This window comes from Neopelma chrysocephalum, unplaced genomic scaffold, assembly GCF_003984885.1.
Source record: "Neopelma chrysocephalum unplaced genomic scaffold, ASM398488v2 Primary Assembly neopelma1_67, whole genome shotgun sequence".
NCBI lineage: Eukaryota > Metazoa > Chordata > Aves > Passeriformes > Pipridae > Neopelma > Neopelma chrysocephalum.
This window is the reverse complement of record NW_020897726.1, coordinates 4446659-4471289: the sequence shown is the minus strand read 5'-3', so window position 1 is coordinate 4471289 and position 24631 is coordinate 4446659. Positions and strand designations below refer to the sequence as shown.

The window sequence follows — 24631 nt, the reverse complement described above, 5'->3', positions numbered from 1 at the left end:
ACATATGTTTCACTTCCTTGTATATGTTTTATACGCATTAAAAAATGCAGCCTATTCGTGAAACTGATAATTATGACAAGGAGAGTTTCTGTTTAAGCCATAAAAATTTAAAATCTTATTAGAAATATACGGAAAGAGGTTTATAAATGTTTAGGAAATTAATGTACCTTATTTTTTCTGCTTGGAGTTTAGTTGCCTTTTATAAATGCACAAAAAGAGTTAAAAGATTCCATTTCCTCTTCAAACCAAAGTAAACACTTCAACTTCTCTTCTGTACAAACTCTAAGAATAGTTTGCTCCTGAAAAACCCATCAGCTGGAATAGTTTATTCATCTGCAGTTGAATAGGCTCAGTAAACAGGTTTACTGCTTTGCAGATACCAGCTGATATAAAAGGCATTACTTACGACATTTCCTCAAAGACCTTCACTCGCTCACATCCCTCTGGGGGCTCTCGTTTGAACATGTAGCTGTTGTTTGGTTTGGGAGATGAGGCATACTTGGGCAACGGTGAGCTACTCCCACTGTCTGAAAATTTAAAGCAGTTATATTACTAGAGATTGAGAGTGCTTTTTAATTAAATTCGATTTCCAAACAAGATGCCTTTTTTCACAATTTAGCCACTACGCCGGCTTGCTTCTACCACAACGCTTCCTTTATTGCAGGCTATTTCTAACACCCTTGTATAGCACACTTCTTCTGAATAACAGCTTCAGTGCAGCGGTAATCTATCATACAACAACACGTAACAGGAGGATATTTTTATCCAGAACACTGCAATTGGAACAAAGCAGAGCTGTGATCCTGGAAACAAATACATTCTTTATTATGTAGCTCAAAAACCATAAGTGAACAGGGTAATATGCATAATACATGCAGAAGAATTATGAGTGGTAATGATAATATGCCTTCTCACTGGATAAACAGTGTTACTGAAAATGTTTGTATACAACATGTATCTTATTTTAAAAGAATACTTCACTGGAATATTAACCTCATTAGTCTCATGAATAGTTCAGAAGTTGCAAAGAAACAAAGTATGTTCGTAACACAGGTACTGATACCTCATAATTACAATGTCCTACCTTACTTGCTTCATATTGTGAAGTTGTTTTAATATCCAAAATAGAACTTCTACAGTTTAATTCCCTCATCACTACTAGCTATATGATACAGGTATACTTCATACATCCAGTTGTCTGTGTATATTTTAAGACAAACTTAGATAACTTAGGACAAAAGGCAATGGGCAGATTTATTTGTACTCAGAAAACGTAAGAGAGAAAGCTCAAGTCTGGTGAAGCACAAAAGTTTGAAATATTAAGACTATAAAAGGACTCACTTTAAACAGTCATGCTGACAACACGATAGTCAATGCATTAAGGAAACAAATTAGGTACAAAAATATTTATAGAAAAATAGGTTTCCGCAGTAGCTTCTACCTTTTCAAAGAGCAACATCTATCTCAGGCTAGTACTAGTGGTTCCCTATTCCCTGCTTGGGATTACAATGAAAAAAATGAAATAGCAAAATTAAAGCGGATCTCCCAACTTACTAACACACTTTAACTGCTCTTGCTTTATGTCCTTTTGAGTCTTTCCATCAATCTGGGGTACCTTACCATTTTTAACTCAGTTTATGTTTACTTTGCTGTTGTGCATGTGTATTGTGCCTTTTCAGCAACAGTGGAAAACCAACCCAAGCTTCAATGACTATGATCTAGTTTCACTGAAGTGTACAAAGTTGTCTTTAACAGTTTGCAAACAGTAGCTCCATAAACTTTTGTATTACCATGACTCAAATATAAAGACTAATCTTTACACATGTTAAAACATTTCTGCTTCCTCTCACAAGAAACAAATCAACTCAAACATCACACTCCCCTTTGAAGATTTACTATGAAAGATATGAGAAGGAAAAAAAAAAACCAACAAACTGAAGTGAACCTCAGCAGTGTATTGATTATTCAGCTCTTTCCTGCCATAGAGTGAATACAGAACTTCTATTTACAGAATTTTCAGTGTTAACTATGAAGGCAGAAAACACTTAGAGATGATACAGATATTTGCCAAGTTGGGAGCATGATCGTCCTGTTGGCATCTTTCCACTGTTGGCCCACACAGCTCATTCCAAACACAGAAATAATTAACAGAACCCAGACAGTTTGTTTCCTCCTTCTAATATTTAAAATTGAAGATCCAAGTTTCTATTTAAAAAATTTGAGACATAAAATGCACTACTGTTCATTCCACCAAATAGCGGAAAACCATGGCAGCACATCCAAGGGAAGAATCAAACAGAATTTGAAGTTAAGTCAGTTCTTGGAAGATTCAGAGTCTTGTCCACTAGCCAGTTCAGCTTTCAATCAAGGTTTTCGTTTAGTTAGCCCTGTCTGGCTGAAACCTTCTAGACAAGACAGCTGCTAAACAACTCTCTCTCTTTACTCTCTCTGCTTTTAAAGTTTGCTAAGCTGTTAGACTTTCATTTTGACCAAATGCATTGCATGCCACTATTCGAAACACACGTGTGGTTGTCAGGAGGCTCACACGTACACACTGGCTGTTGGTCCAGCACGTACAGCAGCAGTGCGAGAGCAGAAGGGCACTGGGAACACAGGCCTCGAGTTGAAGTGGCAAGAGGTGGAACTCACAGCTTAACCCAGCCTCCACTTGTGTATCCTGTAAGCTCTTAAGCGCTACTCTGTCACGTTATTAATCTTTAATGACGCTGTAAATAAATGTGTGTTGTCCAAGTGTTTTATGTGCAGGTTTGTTACTCTCTGTGGCCCCATGGCCAAGCCCTCAGGCCAGGGCCGTGTCTGCGCCTCGTGGCTCCCGTCAGCAGGGGGTGCCCTGCGGGCGCGTTCCATGCCCCCCATCCCACCTCATCCCGCTGACAATGATTGAACATTAACAGATGGAACCTTTAACAGAGTTTTGTTACCACAAACACACAGCAGACAATATGGAGCCCTATCACATGGAATTTCTAAACATAAATATTTTAAATGGATATACTCTGTTATCTAGAAAAGGTTTTAAGATTGTCATTAAAACACTAAAAATACTGTATTAACCAGAACACTTAATACCCGTAATTATAGCCTGCATATTTTAGAACAACAAAGGAGGCTAACTAAAAAAGAATCTGTAAAACATTTTTTTAAATGACAAAACTTTAAGGAAACAAGAAACTTTGCCAGTGAGCACACTGGGATTTGTTTTAATAGGTTCAAAAATACCTTTGCTTTTTAAGACTATTCTAAGACTTAACTAACAACCTTCATTTAAAAAACTATGAATCAGATGCCCAGAATTTAACAAGTATCTTCAGATCATCTTCATGAATGTGTTGCTTGTAAGAGCCTACTAGCAACAGTGAGAATACACAATGCACCTAAAATGCACACAAAAGCACCTAAACCGAAAGCCCTAAAAAAACAGGTCATACTATATATTTTTGTACAAAAAAGCTCCTCCAAATTTCATCCTCTTATAACTTTGGATGCTTTGAACTTTACCTCTGCCACAGCTGCTGAGCATGCTATGCAGTGCTCTGAATTGTAGTCTCATGGACCAGAATATCATAAAACAGATCTAGTGAAACCAATAGCTTTAATACAAAATCATACAGCCAGGTGCCATTAAACTACCTTCTCTCCTCTAATCAATACTGTTCAGTATCACTGCTCCATTCAGAACAATACCGTCTGAAAATTAGCTTTCACTTTCTTTTGAAAAACTCAGTAATTTTGCAGCTTCTTGCACAAAAGGTAAACCCAACAGCTGATACGGGTCGGAAGGGCAGCTGTGAGGGCCTCAGGCCAAAACACCACTTTGCACAAGAAATAAAAGATGCTTTAGGAATGTAAAGCAGCGCTGTGTCTGCACAGAGCACTGGCTCCTCTCACTGCTCATGTCTTTCAGTTAAACTACTAACCTTCCTCTCCTATTCAGCAAATCACCCAGAAGCATTATTAGCACTTGGTAATGCCAAGTTATTCTCATAGAAAGGAAAATAAAAAATCTTGGGGTCAAAACATCTACATTTGGTTACACAACAGCAAACTCACTACAATTTTATTCCAGCATCACAAAACCCTTTAAAATGAAGGTCTGAAAACCTTCACAAGTTTTAGTCTTATAAAGCACTTAACATTCACAACAAACGTAATAAACTGTCTCTCAAAATTTGCTATTCCCATATAATTTCTACCTGTATGCCTCATTTATCTGTAATTTAACTATTTTGAAGATAACATTCTTATTCAGAACAACTGGCCTTTGGGATCTTGACAACCTGAGAGTAAAAGGCATCTTTCTGACTATACTTTTATAACCTCTGAACAAATTACTTTCTCTCAGAAAACCGCACCATGTTTTCCTAATTTTTACCTTGCCTTTAAAGACCTAAGTTGTGATGAGCAGTTCAAGTTTTTATCTTTCATACACACAATAGTAAGTACCTTACTTAAACTAATTTAAAAATGCCATTATCATGACTTTACAAAGCTGGCTGTTTATCACTGTCACCTACACACTACTACTAGAGTAGACTTTTATACAGGCCCAGAATTAAAGCCACCCTTAAAACTGAAATCCACAACGAAGCAACTACTCATAAATTTTACTCCAGTTAGCTGTTCAAAAAATCCAAGACAGGAAATAAAAACCCTTGAAAAGCATTAAGAAGGTTAGATGCACTATTTCAAACTGTCTTCACTTGCTACAGCTGATAGTGTACCACTGAAAAATTCTATTATTGTGATAACATAGTACTAACTGCAAAATAAATTTTTCATTTCCTCACTTTTTAACTTATATTTGTTATCAGGACATATATGAACCAATTTATCTATCAAGACAGATTTTTGTGTGCTAATACTTTAGTGGATGTCTCTATAGTGATTTGGTCTTGACAACACATTAAAAATCACGTGTAGTATAAGAAAGAAGTAGGGTGGGGAGGGAGCTAATATCACTGTTATTTTTGGAGCATGGCCAACTATAATGTTGATCTAAGACTTTTACTTTAATGTGGTTAACTTACACACTTGTACACACCCACCCTCAATTCAAGATTTGGGCAGATGGATTTGTTTTCATTTTGTCTTTTCAAATCCAAGACAGGAAAATACTACTTTTCATAAACCAAGAAAAGCTAGTATTTCTCCTGACTTCCCCAATCTTATTGACAAATTCCTTTAAGAATTATTCAACAGATAGTATTTACAAAAAAGCTTAACCTCACTTATAGCCTCAAAATACTGTTGTCTTTAATTCATTTGTAAATCTATGCTAAATCTTAAAATTTTTCATTTCCTCTGTGAAACTTATTACTCTTAGCTTGCATGTTTTACCCAAATTCTCCATCCTCCAAATTAAAGCCCATGTTTCAGCTAGCTGACCAGAAGCACAAGGGTCATTTCATTAGTAAACAGTTGTCCAAAAAACCCCAGTCTTTTTACACCGGTGCCTCTATTTTCACAATACATGTTCTGTCAGTAACTCTTAATTACTGGAACACCAGTTGTACTCCCTCTATAAAACCAAAGAACATTTTACAGACTTTGAAAAACAGTACAGCATATCGACATATAAACACATAAATTATTCAGAATTTCTGAGTTGTTATGCAACATACATAGAGAAGTAATTACTCTCCATCAGGTTGTTCAAACTCATATCTGAGCTTCTCACCAAATAGCTTCAAGTGGAATGTAAGAGTTCAGAAGCAGAGTATTTTTAAAAGCAGTCCAAAACTTCATCACCATTCTGAACAGCAAGTAACTCACCCACGATGAATATACAGTCTACCACAAATCTTCTTGAAACCTTTTTTAAACATAAACATGTTACAGTCTGAATTCTTCACGTTAGAATCTTCATAAATAGTTAACTGTTTGCTGTGCTCCTCTGACGTATTTATGGAAGATGTTTGTGAAGTTTCACAAACAAGAGGGAAAAAGATATGTAAACAAACAAAACCAATTTTAAGATAAATCCTCAATCCCTCCACAACCATCAAACAAAAACAAAAACTGATGTAATGAGTAAAATGAAGGTAGTTGTAAAAGCAGGACATCACATGCCTCCCATAGATAAAGGCAGGCCATTCTACTCTCACCTTTATCACGGTCATAGAGTAAATCTTCCGTTGAACAAGGACTCCCATCCTGAGATTCAGGAGGGCAAAAGGGAGAGACACATGGTGAGTGACTGCTGCAGCTGCTGCTGCGCTCCTGGACAGACGGAGTCTGAGTGTCAATGCTTCGTGTACTACTACTACGATAGTGAGCAGGTAATGGGGCCCTTCGACCATCAGGGATATCCAAAGGCTGCAAGAGAAACGAAGCAATGCAGGTTACAGAGAAAAGATCAAACTCATAAGCAATGTCAGCCAGTAGCACCCGTAAATGAAGGCCTTTAAGAACAACAAGCCATTTTTCAAAGAACAGCAAGACTTTACACAAGAAAATAACACAGTGTGCAATGGACACAATATACATTAATTATGCTGAATTCTGGGACAACGTGCACATGTTCCAAGGCAACTACATCTTCTTAATGCAAAGTTAACACCAAAATGCCCTTCAATACAGGCTAGTACTTTGTTTTTACGTTGTTTCTGATAATTTAAAAAGTCAAACCTCACCAACAAATGCTTCTAATTATACTTAGTAATACAATTTTCAATAAAAAGGTCACTGTTATTCTAAAAGAAAAACAAGTACCCCGACAGAGAACACATTTGGATAAAAGGAAACAGCAGAAAATGTCAAATACAATGATATACTATTGCCATGACAACCAACTGAAATACAACTATAAAAGAAACCATCCACGTTTTGCTAGTAAGTCATAATTCTCTAGCACAGCCCTACATTCCATCCTTCACTTCTACAGATGATGCACACACAGGCTTATAACAAGGTTCTCAACCTCTGTCTTGAACCAAAGCTAGTAAGCTCTGCCTGCCCACATCAGCATAGCTGGCACTGGCCAGAGTGATATTGCATCCCATTCTGCAATATACTGTGTAGACATGTTCACAGCAGCAGATTGGCACGCTCTACTTACTTGTCCTTCCTAGTGGAAAATTAGTTTTTATAATGCAGACAGTGCTGCTTTAAATGAAAGAAATCAAATAGGAATTATAGTTTTGCTTAGAAGTGAAAGGGAAAAAAATGCCTGCAAGATTTAAACATAATTTTTATCCTCACTTCAGTGAGGATTGTGACCAAGCCACAGAGAACATGTGGCTAGAACAGCTTAAATGTTCTAGCTACAAAAAATTAATGTCTTTTTCCTTCTCACTTCAAGAGAACATTTTTATTTTATTGCCTTCCTCTTCCCCATATATTCTAAAACCATTACAGCTTGTTCCAGAGCCTAAAATTCAACCCAAGACTTTTGCCAGCAACAAGGACATGAAACCTATTGGCCAAGTATCGCATTCTCCCCTTTTCAGCAAGTCTATCCAGAAAACCACCACATATTAAACAAAAAGGCACACATAGCAGAGCAGGAAGATCATTTTCCTCTTATGAGCCTTCCAGTTAATACCATTTCATATTTCAATTAAGAGCAAAGAAACACACCATAAAGAGAACATTACAGTTCCTACATCAAATGCTGTAAAGTTTGGGCACAGCTGTGTGGTCTGTTCCAACAGCTCAGTTCACATTGCATATGCGTTACAACATGAGTACATGTTGCTATTCCCATCACCCCCAACAGGCCATGACTCATTTAATGCACAAGAAAGACCTGAAGCATACATTGTATCATTTGTTACACGACAGAAGAGAGGTAAAAAACAAAACTGAAGCTGTAGAAAGAAATTAGTCTTATAATTATCATAACAAAAATACAAACCTGCTATGCAGAATAGCATTTTTATTTCCATCTCTGCCACAAAAATTTTGTGCCACAAAATTTTTGTGGCAGAGAATCAACTGGATTTTTCTGAATGCCCACTTTATATAGGTCTGATTTGCAAAAGTCTTCTGTGTTCACAGATGCAGAAGGAAACTATGGGAGCTGCACCTTAAACTTCAAAAAATGGGATGCAGTATCCTACGTTACCTAAAGAGCCACAGTATAGAACCCTGATGGATTTGTGTTTCTCCATCCATAAAGTGTATATAATATCTTTCTTCTCACACAAGTAACGTAAAAAAAGAGAACAAAATTTCAGACACTCTCCTATTATACAGAAGCAAAACCTCATAAATTTAGATTTCTGACTTCAAAGGAAAGCTTAACAGTAAGCATGAGGACACGAATCTAATAAGGAGAAAAGAAAAACACCAAACAACTGCTCATTAAGGGCAAATACTATGCTCTACATAATAGGTAAAGCAAGGATTCCAGGCAGGGGGAAAAACAAAAAGTAAGTGATCACATAATTAAAGACTTTAGGATAACACAGATGTTCTTCCACACCTGGATGAACAATGTAATCTTAGGTATTCAGGAAGCATATCCCAAATAACATATTTCAATCTCCCCTCAATTAAACCCTGAAATACAAAAATACTCCATATTTTTAGACATGTATCTAAATATACACGCAAGTAAAAAAAGCTAAATATTTGTCATTCTTTCCAACTACAATAAGTTTTAAGGCATAGAAAATGCCAGTGAGTATTTCAGATTACTGTGCTTTTGTATTTATTTTTCCCTTAATATTGAATCAAAATTTTGGGAAGTGCAAAAATCTCCATGAAAATACCAACTAGAAGTATTTTGCTTGTTAAAAATTTTATGCAATAAACCCAATCAACATAAAAAAACCCACTTTCAAAGTTAATTTCCATGAGTCATGCCCAAACTATTGTAAAACTAAAGTTCTCACAACCTTACAACATCAGAAATCGGGTAACTCATTTGGTGCAGCTGTTATTAGTTTCCATAATGCCCAACGTATGGAAAACAACTAGAAATTACTGCATTCTATTGGTTTTGAGGGTTTTTTTGCAAGAATGTCTAGTCATGTACTAACCTTATGCCAAATGCATTCTGACAGGACACCTGTCAGCCCCTACAGGACAGTGTGTTCTTGGACACAATTACATACTGCTCTCGTCCCCCTGCAAAGGTATGGAAATGTTCCATCTGACAACAACATGCATTTCTGAATACATTGTTAATATTCACCACCTCGTTGTCAGTATCAATGTTTTTGCTGGAAAAAAACCAAGAACACCCAACTTAGGAGGAACATCAGGAATGCTATAAGGATATACCACTGGAAGCCTTAAAAAAAATCTGCTCCTCACAAGCTGTACATCTATTTTGGACACAACTTCTTGAGAGCAAAGCATTCAATGCTTTTGATTTTAAAACTTTCCCCTTTAACACAAAGGCAGACACAGGAAAGTGCTTCTTCCTACTGGCATCAGTGAAGCCATCAATGCATTAGATGAGGTTGCAAGTGCAAAAACCATAATGCATCCTGGGAAGGAACCCTTGGAAAAAACTCAGACTTCTCAGATGAAGGCTATGAAGATTTAAGTAAAGGTCCTCTGCATCTGTGAAAATTAGAAAAAGTCCTTTTATTACAGGATTAAGTTTTCTGATAGGTTCACAAAACCATCTTGTTATCTATTTCCAGAAGCACTAGAAAGCAAACAAGGAAAACAGTAATCATTTTACTTCTGTTGTGTGACAGTCCATCAAAATTGCCTCATTTCTAGTTATTTCTGTACACGTGAAAGATAATTCCAGTACTATGTTTTTCCTAATAGGAGACCTATGAGCCCATGTTCTGCTACAGGGCACTTTCCATGATTTTCATAATGTATTCCATAAGAGGGAACATCTCTTATCCCCCAATCCCTATAATAAGGGAAATAAGTCCATCATCTTATTATACCACAATCCCCAGTGTTTGTGTTGTGGAGTCACAATGGGTTAGAGAACAAAAGCCTGCCACAACTTCACAAAGAGCTAATTCCATCTTACAAGTTATGGTGGGAACAGAGACACACCATCACAATTTTTCAATGTTAATCAGGAAACTACAAAAAAGGAAGGAAAATATATCCAAGAATTTTGAATAAATGCAATAAAACATGAATTAAAAGTATTAAAAGTTTATTGATAAATTTAAAAGAAAGAGATGATTAAGAAGTTACTCAATAAAGCCAACTTAGTTTTATGCAAGCAAAAACAGAACATCTTTAGCTAACTAAGCAAGATGAATTATCTGAAAAAATATACACATACCATAGCTAAACTGCAAAGACTAAAATATTTTTAATGTTTTGACCATTTACAATGCAATCCCTCTAAACCTGATGGTCAATTAGATTATTAAAAGGTAATGACATAATGACATTATTAATCGTAAACTATCTTTGTGAAACACAAAAATAACAGGACAATAATTTTTTTACTTTTATAAGTAGAATTTCAATCATCATTAAGATACTATTAAGAAAGCAAAAAAGGTTTCAAAGAATTATCAGAACTAAGTCAGCATGAGAAAAGACAGAAGACATTTTCAAATGAATCTATACATTTTTTAAGTAGGATTACAAAAATTCGAGTCAGCAAAAGGGAAAATAAAGTATGTAATGTCATGCCCTACAAAACTAAAAACAAATCTAAAAAAAAAAATTAAATTGATTTGCATATCTGAAGATGAAGCAAGCATGAAACTAGGAGGAAAGTTTAATTGGTTATCTATTCAAACTGGGAGCTAAATTCAAAAAGTAATTCAAGTAATAGCTATAAAACTATCTTTAAAACTGCTTTAACCTTATTTTTGTCCTATATATCACCTACTCTGATTTCAATATATATGAATTAAGAAACACTTTGTTAGAAAAAAAACCCTCTGTAAATTTATACTGAAGAGAGACTAACAGATAAAAAATTCAAGAACATTAAAGTAAAATTTTTAAAATTAACAAAGTTAAAATGCATTTTATTTTACTTAGGACAGCCCAAATGTGCTTATCAAAATGAAAGAAATCACAAAGTTACTAATGTAGTACCTAAATTTGAAAATAATGAATAAAAATTGAAAATTGGGTACTGAGCTGCAACTAAACTAAAGATATTATTCCTTCTCAGTGGTTTTAGCAGGTTTTGTGTTATTCCTCATATCTCTCCTGGCAAGCGAATACAGATTCATATTAGGGCACAAAGTGTTTCTGCAGCTAGATAGATCAATTCATATGAAAATTAAGGTTTGAACATGCACTGTTAGAACTGTGAAGTAAACGTGGAAACAGGCTAAAAGAAACCAGCTGAAAATGTAGATGCACACCCATCTTACAAGTGAGTCTATAGAACAATTTATCCTTCACACATCACCCAAAGCAATCAACTACCTTTGATTGCTCCTTTAAAATAGTTTCTAAAAATACAGAACATTACAGCAAGAAAGAATGGCAGAAAACTGAAAGAAAAATTAATTGTTTCACTAGCAGCGAAACTAATGAAGTTTGGTTTCCTATAGTTTATCTTCTGTTCAGTAATTCCTAACCTTTAACCTAGCTACCCCAACTCCCTCAGGCTAAAACACAGCTAAACTGTTGTATTAGGAGAAAGTTCACCAGCAGTAAGATTAAGTAAATTATGATCTTGTTATGATCCTCCATAAGCAAACTGAGAGCTAGTAATCTCAAAGACAGCACTAGGAGTCCCACTTTTGGTCCCACATGACCAGACTTCACAGAAATTAACAGTTACATAGCAGGAAACAACCCTCTGCCCACAAAGATGGACTTGACTTCAAGGGCAATGTCTGATTTATGACTTTCTTTTGTGTCTGACAACTCTTGCCAGCTAAATGTTTGGAGGAAGGGTTCACTATTGCCTTGGTTTCGTAAACTGCTGAGCACCTCTGGCCCAAATCCAACAATGCACTTAAGTATGTGCTTAACTGTTTTGCTGGATCAGAGTCAGTACATTCAGTAACACAGGAGAGCTCTGCATCCCAAGCAATAAGCTGTTAAAACCCAAGGACAACATTTACAAAGATGATCTGTCTGATAAATAAATGAAATATCCTCTCACTATAGGATGTTACAACCCTAGCCATAGCAACATCAAGTTCCACTGCAATACATACATTTTAATTCCCTCTTTGAAGATGGTGCAACAAGGTTTATTGATTTGGGCTTACCGTTTCAGTTTTCACATCTGATTTTTTTTCCTTATTCCCCTGTTATAATACACACCTCTTCTAAAGGAATAAGACAGCCACAGGAAAGCAAACAGCATAATACTTCTACTACAACAATATTTCATTCTTAAGACTGGTTTGCCCACACAAATAAGACTCTGGAGAAGCCAAAACTACTCCAAAACTTTTTAAGTTTACTACCAAAATGAAGAACTACAAATATCAGGTTTTAGAATCTTAAACCTCTGATTAAAGTTTTATAGCTTGACTCATATACTGAATTGCTATTACATGACCATTCATGAGAAAAGCACCTACACTTTGGAGAAGATTAGAAAAAACAGTGGAGTAGTTTATTCCACAGCAGAAAATTTTAATTGGCTATTTAGGAAGCAGTGGCTGTAAACCAAGTATTTCACATTTAAAGTGTCATCGAAGAACTAAGATCCTTAATGACAACTCTAATGCTCTAATGCAAAGCTGCCACATTTGTTAGTATTTCCCATGCAGAGCTCTCCCACAGGTTTCATGGAAGTAAAACGGTCCACATTCAGTTTATGGGGAAAAAAAAGCATTAGAACAAAAAAAATGAGAGCATAGCACAGCAAACTTATATCTTTCTCAAGAAAAAGAATGCAAAAAGAAGCAAATACAATAATCTCCTGGTCTCTAACTACTTATTACTGCAGCCTGAAGTATCTGAATTTTCAAGCACTTGCATTTTGCACAAAAACTTCCAAGTTCTCTACAGAAAGGGCATTCTGTACATTCTAAACAAAGTATGTTTGGGCAGAAGCCCTTTAAAAATAAAACAGAAAAACAAAAAAAAAAACCCACCATGCTAAAACATTGAAACAAAGTTTTCAAACAAACAGTTCTTTGAAGAAAATTATTTGTAACTTCAGCCAAAAGGAAAGTTTCTCACGAGGAAGGTTTTCCATGTGTTTACAGATTACAAAGAAAAAATCACCTTAAACATGTTACTATAAGCTTACCTTGGACACTTCTTCTTTTCCACTGTTCTCCTTAATGAATACTTTTTCCAGTTCAGGACTTATTCCTTCTACATTACACGGCACACGTGAAACAGTTGATTTTGGCACTGAAATGTTTGACAGTGGCATAGGGACTGATCTGGAAATACAAGCCTAGAAGGTAGAAGTCAACATGATTTGAAAATGGAAAATGGAATAAAGACATAAGTCTCAGACCAATGCTAAAAACATCAGTAAGAAACTGTGTATTAATTTTGCCATCTAGAAGATCACCTTCACTTGGCAAATTCACATAAAAACAAATGCCTGTATAAATCTAAATCCAATAAAATCACTTCTACTTAACTCACAGTAGTATTCTATAATCAAAGCATTCTACTACTTCACTCATCAGTAAGTAGACAGGTATATGCACTTTCCAGATGCACAGACTATGGAATACACCATAGGGGGATGGGGAGTATGTGGAGCGCTGGCGCTGATGTTTTAAGACAATCAAAAGGCATTTCATAACATTGCTAAAGCTTAACAACTCAACTGAAATATTCACTTAATGCACTTTTATTCTCTTTTGGTTGGCTTTAGCAAATGAAAACCAAAACATTCATTCATTAGCTTATAGCTTTTCAGAACTTTATGTCAAAGGTTGCAAGAGAAATCCTGAATTTAAGAATCAATCACATAAATAAATACAAATATGGTTTTCAGAAAAGCCTGTTGGAGCAGAGCTCTGTTACAAACAGAAAACATTCACAGGAGTGCACACACATCAACCTTGAAAGCTCCACCTTGGTGGCAGCTACACTGACAGCCGTGAACAGCGCTCGCTTGTCAATGTGTTCTCCTCTTGCACACAGAATCACAAGATGCTTAAGACGAAATGTAAAAATTTTTTCTGAGTTCTTATCAAGTGAACCTTGCACAATGTGCAGCTCCAAAGGTGAAAGTCATTTGTCTGCAAGCATTCTCTGACTCTGCCAACACACTGCCTGAAGGACAGCTTCACCAGAGAACACCTTGAGAAATCGAAGTGTTGCATGAGCAATGACAAAGTAAGCTCCAAGTACTAAGGAATGTTTCTTCATGGCATATGTTCTAGGTGGATTTCAATCTGTGGCAAAGACTGTTTGTACTGTGACTATAATGGCACAGGTACTTGCCACAGCTTACTTTGAAATGTAAAGCAAACCCTTTCCTATGCAAAATGTAGTAGAATCCCTTGTTATAAAGGCATAAAAGGTTCAGGAAGAATATAAAATTCCTATATGTCTTCATCCCAAGATCAGGTTTTAACTACAAAATTATATCCAAACAGAAGAAGGACCATAAAGGATCAGCCATCGCAGCTCAACCACTCCTTTATAAAACATCAGGTAGTTAAAAAGGCAGTCAGGAAGTAGGAAATACCAGGACAGAAGCAACATTTCAGGTGTTCAAACAGGGGCCTGTTAGTAATTGTGACGGTCCAATTTAAGGATCCAACAGGTGAAATTTCATCAGGCTCAGATGTCTGCACTGTCAAATGAGTCATGATTAAATGCTTTCTACAAGTGGCTTAAGATTCATGAAGTCATTGACTGAATCTTGCTTGAGCTTTGGAATTGTAATTGGGTTTCAGTTTTGCTGGCAGGTTGTAATGACTAGAGCAAACACTGCATTGGGCATTGCACCCTGCTTTGTTACCCTCTTTATTTTCTATTTTTACTTTTTAACTAGCCTAGAAGAAATTAGGTTGCCAATACCTTCCGGAGGAGCAGATACTTCTAAAAGTATACCACAAAAATCAGTCTTGAAAGCAAGTACATATTGCTGGAAGCACAGCCTTATCTGGTCACGCTCAGAATTTTTACAGCATCATAATACATTTCAGTTGCTATCCTTCTGCAACACTCCTTTTTTAATTATATGACAACCACCAGATAAACTTCAGCGAAGATATGGTAGCATCAGATCATTAAGCATTTTTGTGTGCCACACAAGAGTACAAACAGAAGACAGATGGGAAGGCTCACCAGGGCATTCTCCCAACCCGGATAAGGTAGGAGGCTACTTACCTGAGTCTGACTGATTGCTATATGGTTGCCATGGAGAGGTGACTGACGTTCTTTCTCTTTATTGTGACGGCTACTCTGCTTACTGCGCTGAAGCTGCTGCCTCAGTTTGGCAATCTGCTGGAAAGAAGTTCAGGTGAAGTGAGAATGAGTTATCGAATGGGTAACTGCTCAAATCTTCACATACAAAATGATTCATGGACATTTTAATTCTCTTTGGAGGATTTTATAGGCATATGGGATTGCCTTTCCTTGAAGCATGAGCATTAAAGCTTCTTTATGCTTATCAGATACTTTCTCCAAAGTATCTGCCCTATTCACCAACCTGAATACAGTTTAATTACTGAATTTTCTCATTTACACACAAGGACTGCAATAACTGGTGCAAACAAAAGCAGTAAGAATGACAATTTGTAGCAATTTCTGACCTATAACTGATTTAAGCTGGGGACTTTGAAGACTGCAGTTTAATTTACTTGATCTTAAACCAAACCAAAGTTTTTCAATAATAATTCATCATAAAAGCAAAGCACCTTCACAAACAACTGACAATCAAAATGCATTACTCATCTTAGAGACCTTATTTAATACATTTAATAGCATTTCCCTGCAGGCTAAATTATCACAGATTCCTTGAGACAGACAGAATTATCTTTTCTGCTGTCTGCTGCAAAGATATCTAATCAAAAGTTACATATTTTAAATGTCAAATACAACTAAAGACATTATCCATTTGACCTCCTCCCTAACAAGAAACCAAAGAATTTCATTTGGGGATTCCTCCACTCATTTATTCCTCCTGGGAAATTTCTACATGAAAGCAAGCATTTACCTCTATAAACATTGTCTCAGAATGTCTTTAGACTGTGTAAATTCACATAACAGGTACAGACTCTTCCTTAAAACTGGATAATTTGTTCCCTTGGGCTCAAATCCCACTGTTCCTCAGGCTCAGCACACTGGAATTATAAGGCCACATATGGCCCCATTTCATTTTTAACTCAGAAAGTGATACAATTTTTAAAAACCTGAAGGGCAAGTAAGGAGAATGAATGCACACGGAATTCATATGTCAAAGAACTTCTTCAGCTGGAAACTAACCTCTCTTTCTGAGTGACAGCTTACAAGTACACACACTGTGTGGTTAATTCAAAGTAGTTAAATATATCACTAGTACTCTTACAAAGCAACTCTGTGGTAGAGAATCACTTCATGTCACTCTTCAAGTGTCAGAGATGACAGTGTGGTTTGGATGGAGCTTTGCTCCAGGCTGTGGAATTTTCCTTGTGATGTTTCTGGTAGCACTAAAGAACAATCTACCTTCAAGGCTTCATATTGCCTCTTGCCACAGCTCATTACCCATATTCAGAGAACTGCTACTCAGAAACAGTTGAAAACTTTCATCTTTTAACAACAGACAAACAGTTCAGACTTCCAAAAGGGTCCGGGTATAAAACGCATCAAGAAAAACAGAGCTCTAATACAACTGAGTTACTAACACAGATGAGCTGCATTTAGAGAACTGGGCCATAATCTCTTGATGAAGAGTGCAACTCAAGCACCATGTTGGAAGAAACTTTGCAGTCTGAAGAGATATTTCATCTCTAAAAAAAATAAATTTGTCCAGAACTTCCCCATTCTCCCTGTAGGAGTACCAGCCACTATGAAACCTAACTCCATAGATGAAAAACCAAGCAGGTAATCAGTCTGGTAAGTATACATACATCTACAAATATTTATGTCTTACATTGGAACGTCGGAGAATGGAGAGAACTGGGAAATAATCTTCATCTTCCCCTTTAAAAACTTAAAAACAGAAGAGAAAAATGATGTCCAGATCAGAAGACAGCTGTGGATAGAGATGGCTGGCTACAAGAATAACCAGAAAGCACGGGGAGTGCTGTATATAAATCTTTCACTTCTACCGTGTCTCCTTAATGCTGAATACTTCCTCCTAGTAAAAAGTTAAATGCACTGTTTTCTTTGATTTAAATGAAATCTGGTTTCTGGGCTTTCCCTAGGAGCACACAATTAAAAAAAAAAAAAGCTACACAATTCCACCTCAGAGATCGGGCTGACTGATTTCTGTCACAAATAGCTTGCAAATCTTTGAGAACATAGCCTCTCACAGTACAATTCAGATAGTGAAAGCACTAAATGGAAGAGTGTTGATAGGCTGGTATGTCTCTAGGCTAGCCAAAGCCTTGAAGCTCTGATACTGTGAAAGGAATCATGGATCCCTGCAATTTAAGGTTCTCTCAGCTACCTCAAGACTATGTATATTTTGGCAGTCAGTAGGTTCTTGACAGTAACAGAGAGAAAAGAGTCATCCAGGACAAACAGAAAGATGAAAAATTGCTGAAGAATTTGACTGTATCTGGAACTGATATGATCACTTAAGCCAAACATGCCACGCAGAGAAGAAACAGATACGCCTTTTCAGAACATATGTCCTTAACCCTGAACTTGAAGGACCATGGATGTCCATGATGTGGTAGTTACCACTGGACAAAAAATGAGAAAGTAAAGATGGGCATATAAATTTCTTATTTATGCTCTGGACACGGGAGACAGAGGCTTGCCAGTACAGGCAACCAGCAAGCAGGCAGTGTCGCCGAGCATATGAAATCCTCTAAACTAAATGATGCTCCATCTCTTCATCAAGGGGAGCTCACGGTGAATCTGCCACTTGCTAAACATAATCCTGACATTGCAATAGCTTTTTTTCTTCTACAAGGCTACCTTTTAATTGCCAATTATTCTCTATCTCAAACTGAAATAAAGCCACTACTACTAACAGGAAGAGGTGCAGTAACGACACACTTCATTTTCACAGAGCAGCTAAAACAGAAAGGGCTTGGGACACCACTTCCTTCACACGCCCAAGTCCTGACCATGAATGTTACTGGGGCATATACAATAATATTAAGGAACACATGTAAATCACCACAAAAGATTTGTATCCTAAAGCATCCACTCGCAAAGACGTCAAAGCCTTACACATATGTGCACTTAGGTCCATAAAATATTACAAGTATTTTAGAGTACCAATTCAAATGGTCAGCCTTTCTTCTTCCAGCAACCATTCTCTGCAACGTTGCTCATGCATCGGAAAGACTCTTTTCTTCACCTACTTCAAAGTAATTTATAAAAAAACCCCAACAACAAAAATCCCCAAGAAAACACAAAGATTAGTGCATCTTATCAGAAATAAACCTACACAAAGTCATTCAGGGCACAAACTTTCAGTTCAGCTTTGATGGTTTACTGTCATACAGCCAAAGACAAGACGACCATCAAAGATTATTACAAAAACAAGTTAGGAAAAAACCCTATAAATATATTTTTTGCTTGCTGAATATTTTTACAACTCAAATGTACTTGAAATAAATACGAATTTTGTCTATGCCACTTGTAATATGCATGCAATGGAATATAACTAATGGTAAAAACCTGAGAAATAACCAAATTACCTTGGTTCTTTACAACACTGGAATAATCTGAATATCCTGGTAATTCTTCCCTTTCGAAGGGACCTAGATGCAGACTATTAATATAAAGGAACAAGTCACTCTCCAAATGCTCATTAATATTTACCAGTCAACAGGCTGTATTTCTCCCGGTGAGGCTACACAACATGGTAACTTCCTACTGCTGAACAAACCATGAACTCCTTGTTAATGAGTGAGCTCCATCTCATTCATGAGCCGTTTGTTAATAAACAAGTTAAAGAGTAGGTCAGAGAGCAAAACAAGCATTAGAAATTGACTGTAAACCTTTGAATACAATCTTTCAATTGGTATATGAAAGCACATAAGGTGTGCAAGCTCTCATATTGAATTCTCTTTTATTCCCACATCCTTTTCAAGTACTCTGTTGGAGCACAAGGGACCTTCCAATGGGGGGCTGCTGGTGTCCGTGTAACAGGTACAGCACACAGAGCTGCTTAAGGGAAGTGAAATATCAGCTGTCTGAAATATGTTTTTAAAAACCTATACAGAGCAAAAACTACTTGTTTTCAATAGTGGGTTTTTCCCAGTTCTGGGTAAATTCCAGTTCAGGGTAAGCTGTATCTAAAATTGTCCCTGAACAACTTAAACGGAATTTCAAACTAACTCTTCAGGTTGAAAGGGGAAAAAAATACCAGCAGTTCAAACCACTACTTGGTTTGTGTCCAGTACAAAGACTTGAAAGCAATCTCTATCTCCCAGTCAAAATGTGTATCTATTAAAATAATGTTAAAGCAGTTTGGCATTATCTTACGCAAGTTAACTCAAGGCTTCGTAAACTCAAACAGTTCACCCTTTAGAAAAAAACAAATTTTTCAAAAGTAGATTTTGTCAAGAAATTATTAAAAAGGTACACTCTATCATTACAAAGTTCATAGTGACAGCAGGGGACATTTAAATTTTTAATAGACCCACTACAGGAAAGCAAACAGTGCCTATTTCAGTGCTAGACAGATTCAATCCTAACACATACCTATTTCAATCAAGGGCAAAATAAGCTTCACTACACAAAGTGAAATTCTTTTTTTAGACGGTAATACAGAATTCATTTTCTTGCTTGGGATCTTAAGTCTATACAATACTCACTTTTAGTTTTTATAATGCAGACCTTTTTCAAAGAGCCAACCAGTTGTATTAAACAAATGTATTTGATTGTAATAGTACTCAAACTAACCAAGGAAAAAATTATTTTTTTAAACTTAAAAGCACATTCAATCTTATTTTATCAAACCCAATTAAAATTCTGTGTACAAGTGTTTGGCTAGTTTATGTCAGCAACATAATAAAAAATACATGCTAAAAATCACTCCATTAATTGCTGCAGCAAGAAAACATGAATCCAAACTCTAAAGACAAGCCAAGGAAACCATACACAGCTACCTATGTTTACTGTTGAATGCTATGGGAAACAATTCAAAATGCTGAGCAGAACACTCTTACCTATATTTGTTTGTTACACATAACAAATGCAGTTGCTCAGGAGAAGGTGACATTTTTATATCCATTACTTAAGCTCTTGCTTTCAGGTGTCCACAGCTTCGTCAAATTTTCTCTAAAGTCTACTATGCAATGTTCTGCTCTCCTATCTTCTTCACATCAAGAACTTCAGTACAAGTAGCAGAGGTGTTTTAAGAATGTGATTCAGAATGAAAAGGGGTCAGAAGAGATTTTTACCATTTTGCGTGCCAAAACAAATTATTGTAGCATTTTCCCTGAGAATCTCTGTTTTCCAATGCTTGGATGAAAAAGCCAAACATTTGCCTGGGGGTTCTTTATGCTGCAAAGGTCCCTTGGAAGAACGTTCGCATTTGGTGAAGCTTTAGCAAAAATTTCAGTTTGCACATGTTCAAGAAAGATGTCTGGAACTGGCAGCTACATTTGCTAGTAATTCTGTCTCTAGTGGGTTTTACAGTTTGAACACAACTGCCCCACAGAATTTATCCTTCCAGGAACTGAAGATTACTGTGGCACAAAGAAACTGAGTGCACAGATACTGTTAGTGTTGAACAAACTCTTAACAGCTCCCATCCCCCAGGTTTAAAGGTGAGCAAAAGGAAAAAGAAAGGGATAAAACAGAAGCCAAACAATGCAAAGACAGAACTGACAAGGAGCTGGAAAGTAAGAGAGTAAGAGCTCAAACAGGGGAAGGCAGGTGAGTATTGGCTGAATAATAAACACAGAATGACACTGGCACTATGAACTTGAGGAACTAGAAGGGCAAGAAAACTAGCCTGAGAAGCTGGAAAAAGGAAAACAGAGGAAGAGGAAGAACTGTAAGCTGGAGAACACAAGGGCAGGTTTGAGGGTAAACAACCGTTGCAAAGTTTGGATAGAAACAACACAACCTGTTTTGTCCATTGCAGTGCTCTATCAAAAAAGGGAACCATGAAACACATTGGCCACACATTTCTTATCTTTCTCTTGTGGTCAAGTACATTAAGGGGGTGGCAACCTAGCACAATGGGTCACTGTTATCAACTGGCAGAGACTTGCTCCCATGCTGAAGGTTTCACTATCACTGACAGCCACAGTCCTGTGGTGAAGAAGAGCTGCTTATTGCACAGCCTGATAGGGAACTGCCAGAATACGAAGGATTGCGTCTCAGTAAAAGCAAGGAAGTGTTATCCCAGAAAAACAGATGCTACTCTTGTCCATGCTATAATTTGTGCTGGTGGACTATTTTAAGTCAAGACTTTTCAGAAACAAAACTCCTTCTGCACTAATTTCTGGTCACTTCATTTGTGATTCTGAGTGCTTCCTCACAGCTGAAGTCATCCAGGCAACTGAAGGCCCATGTACCAACACATCAGGGTTTCGTTAGAGGTACTCAGTGAGACGGGAACAGATAACCCTCTTTGGATCAAGCTCTCTTTGGCCCAGCTCCTCATCTTTGAAAATGAGGCTATTGCCACCACTAGATTGCAAGATTATTCTGTATTTGTCAAATCTGATTTTAAAATTAAACTCCTTTTGACAACTACTCTTCCTATCAATGGCTTTCCAGAAGAGAACTATATACTGCCTCTAACATTATCTCCTTAGATATTGCTCTCATTTTTGAATGCCCTATTCAAAAGGGAGTCAGGAGAGAGGATGCAAGAAGCCCAGAGTACCAGTGAAAAGTTCCACCTCATGGGAACATGCTGCAAGATTCATTTTATAAAAAGAAAAGCACAGTTCTTGAAGAGAGGCTACATACTTCCTGACAGTGGCATGATGCCAAATGTAGGCCACTTATTAGGTTCTGGACAGACCTAGTTACACAAACTCTGGACAAAATGGAGGTTATTGGGAAAAACTGTAACACTGTCATTTCAGCTGATCTGGAGACCATTTTACTATATGTACTTTCTCATGATGCAAATCCACTTCCCTTTTGGTGGGTTCTTCCTAGTTGCAATTGCAGTCTATAGCAAAATATGTATGATTAAAGTGCTCATACCATTACTGTACCAACACTTTTTCATTTTTGAAAGTGGTGTCCTCTCTATCTCCAACCTAAAACTTGAATAACATTTCTAAACAAGAATATGCTAACATACCACATACCACCTTACACTCTGCCTCCTTCAGGAGAGCATCATTAAAGAACAGAAAGCTAATTAAGGTAACCCTGAACAGAAAAATTAGTAAGCAACAAGCTGGTTCCTCAATGCTCACTCCAACCACTCTTTCACAGCGAAAACTTCATAGTATGCAGGGAGAAAGTCCAACAAGCATAAAATGAGAATCACTCGTCAAAACTGCTCTTATGTTGGAGGTAAAATCTGTTTCAAAAGCAACAAAGGGGAGGGAAAGGGTGCAGTTTCCTGGACTCCAGATAGGGCTTAAGAAACGTCTTGGGCTTATCAAAACTTGAAAAGCTCCACTGTGCAAAACTTCTCACCTCCTTCAGTTGATCAGCACTTCCCCATGATGCTGAGCGCTGATGTGATCTCTTTTCTGCTCCTTCTTCAGCCCAACAGCTGGGTGTCTAGAGGGAAAAAAAAAAAAAGAAAATACACTGTACTTAATTCTCCAAGTGAGAAAAACTTCTGGCACAAATTACTGCTTTACTGTTTAGGCAGCATCAGAGTTTAGGCATTACACATGAAGAATAAATTTCAGAATCTGATATACAGCAGTAACAGTCTCAATAAATAAAAAGCAATATAGAAAACCAAGGCTTTGCAAACTTGCATTTACAAAGCATGAGGACAATGCACATTACTGAAGAAGCAATCGGAGGCTTGGCAATCCCAGAGATTGTTCCACCCAGGAAGGAAGCTGGAAACCACCTTGGGGAACACCACAAAACCAATGCCTGCAGCTCCTTGTTGCCCTGCAAAGGTAGGTGGGAGCAGCCCCCCAGGGCAAGGCCACTCTACACAAACATGCCAGGCCAGGCACGGTACCATCATGCACAGAACTGTAATTTCAGAGCATTGGCTACACCTTCACAACCACCACACTGCCACAGTATTATACAGCCTACAGCCCCACACCTAACTCATCAGTGCTAGTATTTCATGTGATCAGTCTCTCTGTGTGCACAGGGCTTCATATCCCACTTGTGTTTTCTGCACTTTCCATGGTTTCAGCAGGGCCCAGCAAGCTGTGTGGATGACTAGAAAGCAAAACTGAAAAAATCTGTACTGAACTTTTTGCTGCATGTTCCCAGAAAAGAAAAAACAAGTCTTTATATAAAAAATTAAGAGTTCTGTGTGCTTGTTACATGATTCTGTCATATAATACCCCCTTCTATTTGGGTGTGGAGAAGAAACCAGGAAGGTAATACGGTTATTGAAAAAAAAAATAAATCAAGAGTGAAGAGTTAAAACAGCTACTTAAAAATATGTGGAAAACATTGATGTGCCTTAGCCAGGCAATCCTTGACTCTCATCACCCAAAGCACAGCCTCTGCCACATGAGTGTGCTAACTGTGTGTGCATCCACTTGCTCTGCATTTTAACAGAGCCATGTTCTAAGTAATTACTTGTTTTTGCAGACTGGGTACTTACCATCTCCCTGAAATGTGTGAAAAACATTGTGTTGGTTTTAAATGTTTTTTAAAACACTGAAGTGGCTTGCAGATTTCTAAGGAACTAGAGAAAATGGGAAAAATGTGCTTCTTTTTCAAAATCATGGGCTTTCACAACCTATTACAACTTAGTTTCCAATTTAAATTGCTCTTTTCTTACAGTATTTTACAACATCTCAAGTACAGCTGGAACCATACACTTATACAGAAACAGAAAACTAGCAATGTAAAGGGAATTCTATGAAAATTTATCTTCCAAACAGTGTTTTCTGAATACAATACTGCTCCATAATTTGGGGAACGACTCCAGGATGAAGTAGAAGCAGGCATTTTGGGTGCTTAAATACTTACTTGTAGTGCAGGAGGGTGCAGCAAGGATCACTACAAACTCATAGCCTTTCGACTATGTCTTAATAAAGAGAAAAGATACCAAGAATCTAAAACACCAAAGTGACTGTCTCAATGAAGAGAAGTACATTGTTCAAAAACAAAACAAATATGCAGAAAGCAAGAGCTTGCTTGTATTTTTTAATAAGCACAGATATTGATCCAGACAGCAAGAACAAAAAACAAAGTAGTAACAACACCCTGAAGACCTTCAGCAACACCACCAGTGACTGTTAGCAGACAGGTGGGACTCATATTGCAGATGAAAATCAAAAGTAAAAATCAGAAAACATCCATTCATTTAATACTAAATTTTGCACTTTCTCAAGTATGCTTTGACATTCTCGTACACTCCCATACTACCTCCCTTGAGACAAAGATTACTTTGTTGCTTCCACCTCTGGTAAATTGAGTCCAAACACAACCTTTCAATAATACACATACACCATCAGTATACAGGGGGCAGACTATTTGTGAGCCTCAATTTTATTAGCAGCATTAGATTACAAATGCTATATGATGTTTCTAG

At 37.0% G+C, this 24631-nt stretch overlaps 1 protein-coding gene across 2 annotated transcripts in view; it reads right to left on the bottom strand.

Moving 5' to 3' along the window:
• GLCCI1 (glucocorticoid induced 1) overlaps positions 1-24631 on the bottom strand; it is a 52450-nt gene that overhangs the window by 2375 nt on the left and 25444 nt on the right. Inside the window, exons 3-7 of one of the 2 annotated variants that reach the window (XM_027684647.1) lie at positions 22582-22668; positions 15190-15303; positions 13136-13288; positions 6126-6336; positions 407-527 (exon numbers count right to left, since the gene is read on the bottom strand). In XM_027684647.1, the coding sequence (XP_027540448.1) occupies positions 407-527; positions 6126-6336; positions 13136-13288; positions 15190-15303; positions 22582-22668 (686 nt within the window). Of the gene's footprint in view, positions 1-406; positions 528-6125; positions 6337-13135; positions 13289-15189; positions 15307-22581; positions 22669-24631 lie in introns of both variants that reach the window. The other variant, XM_027684646.1, reaches the window with a different exon arrangement.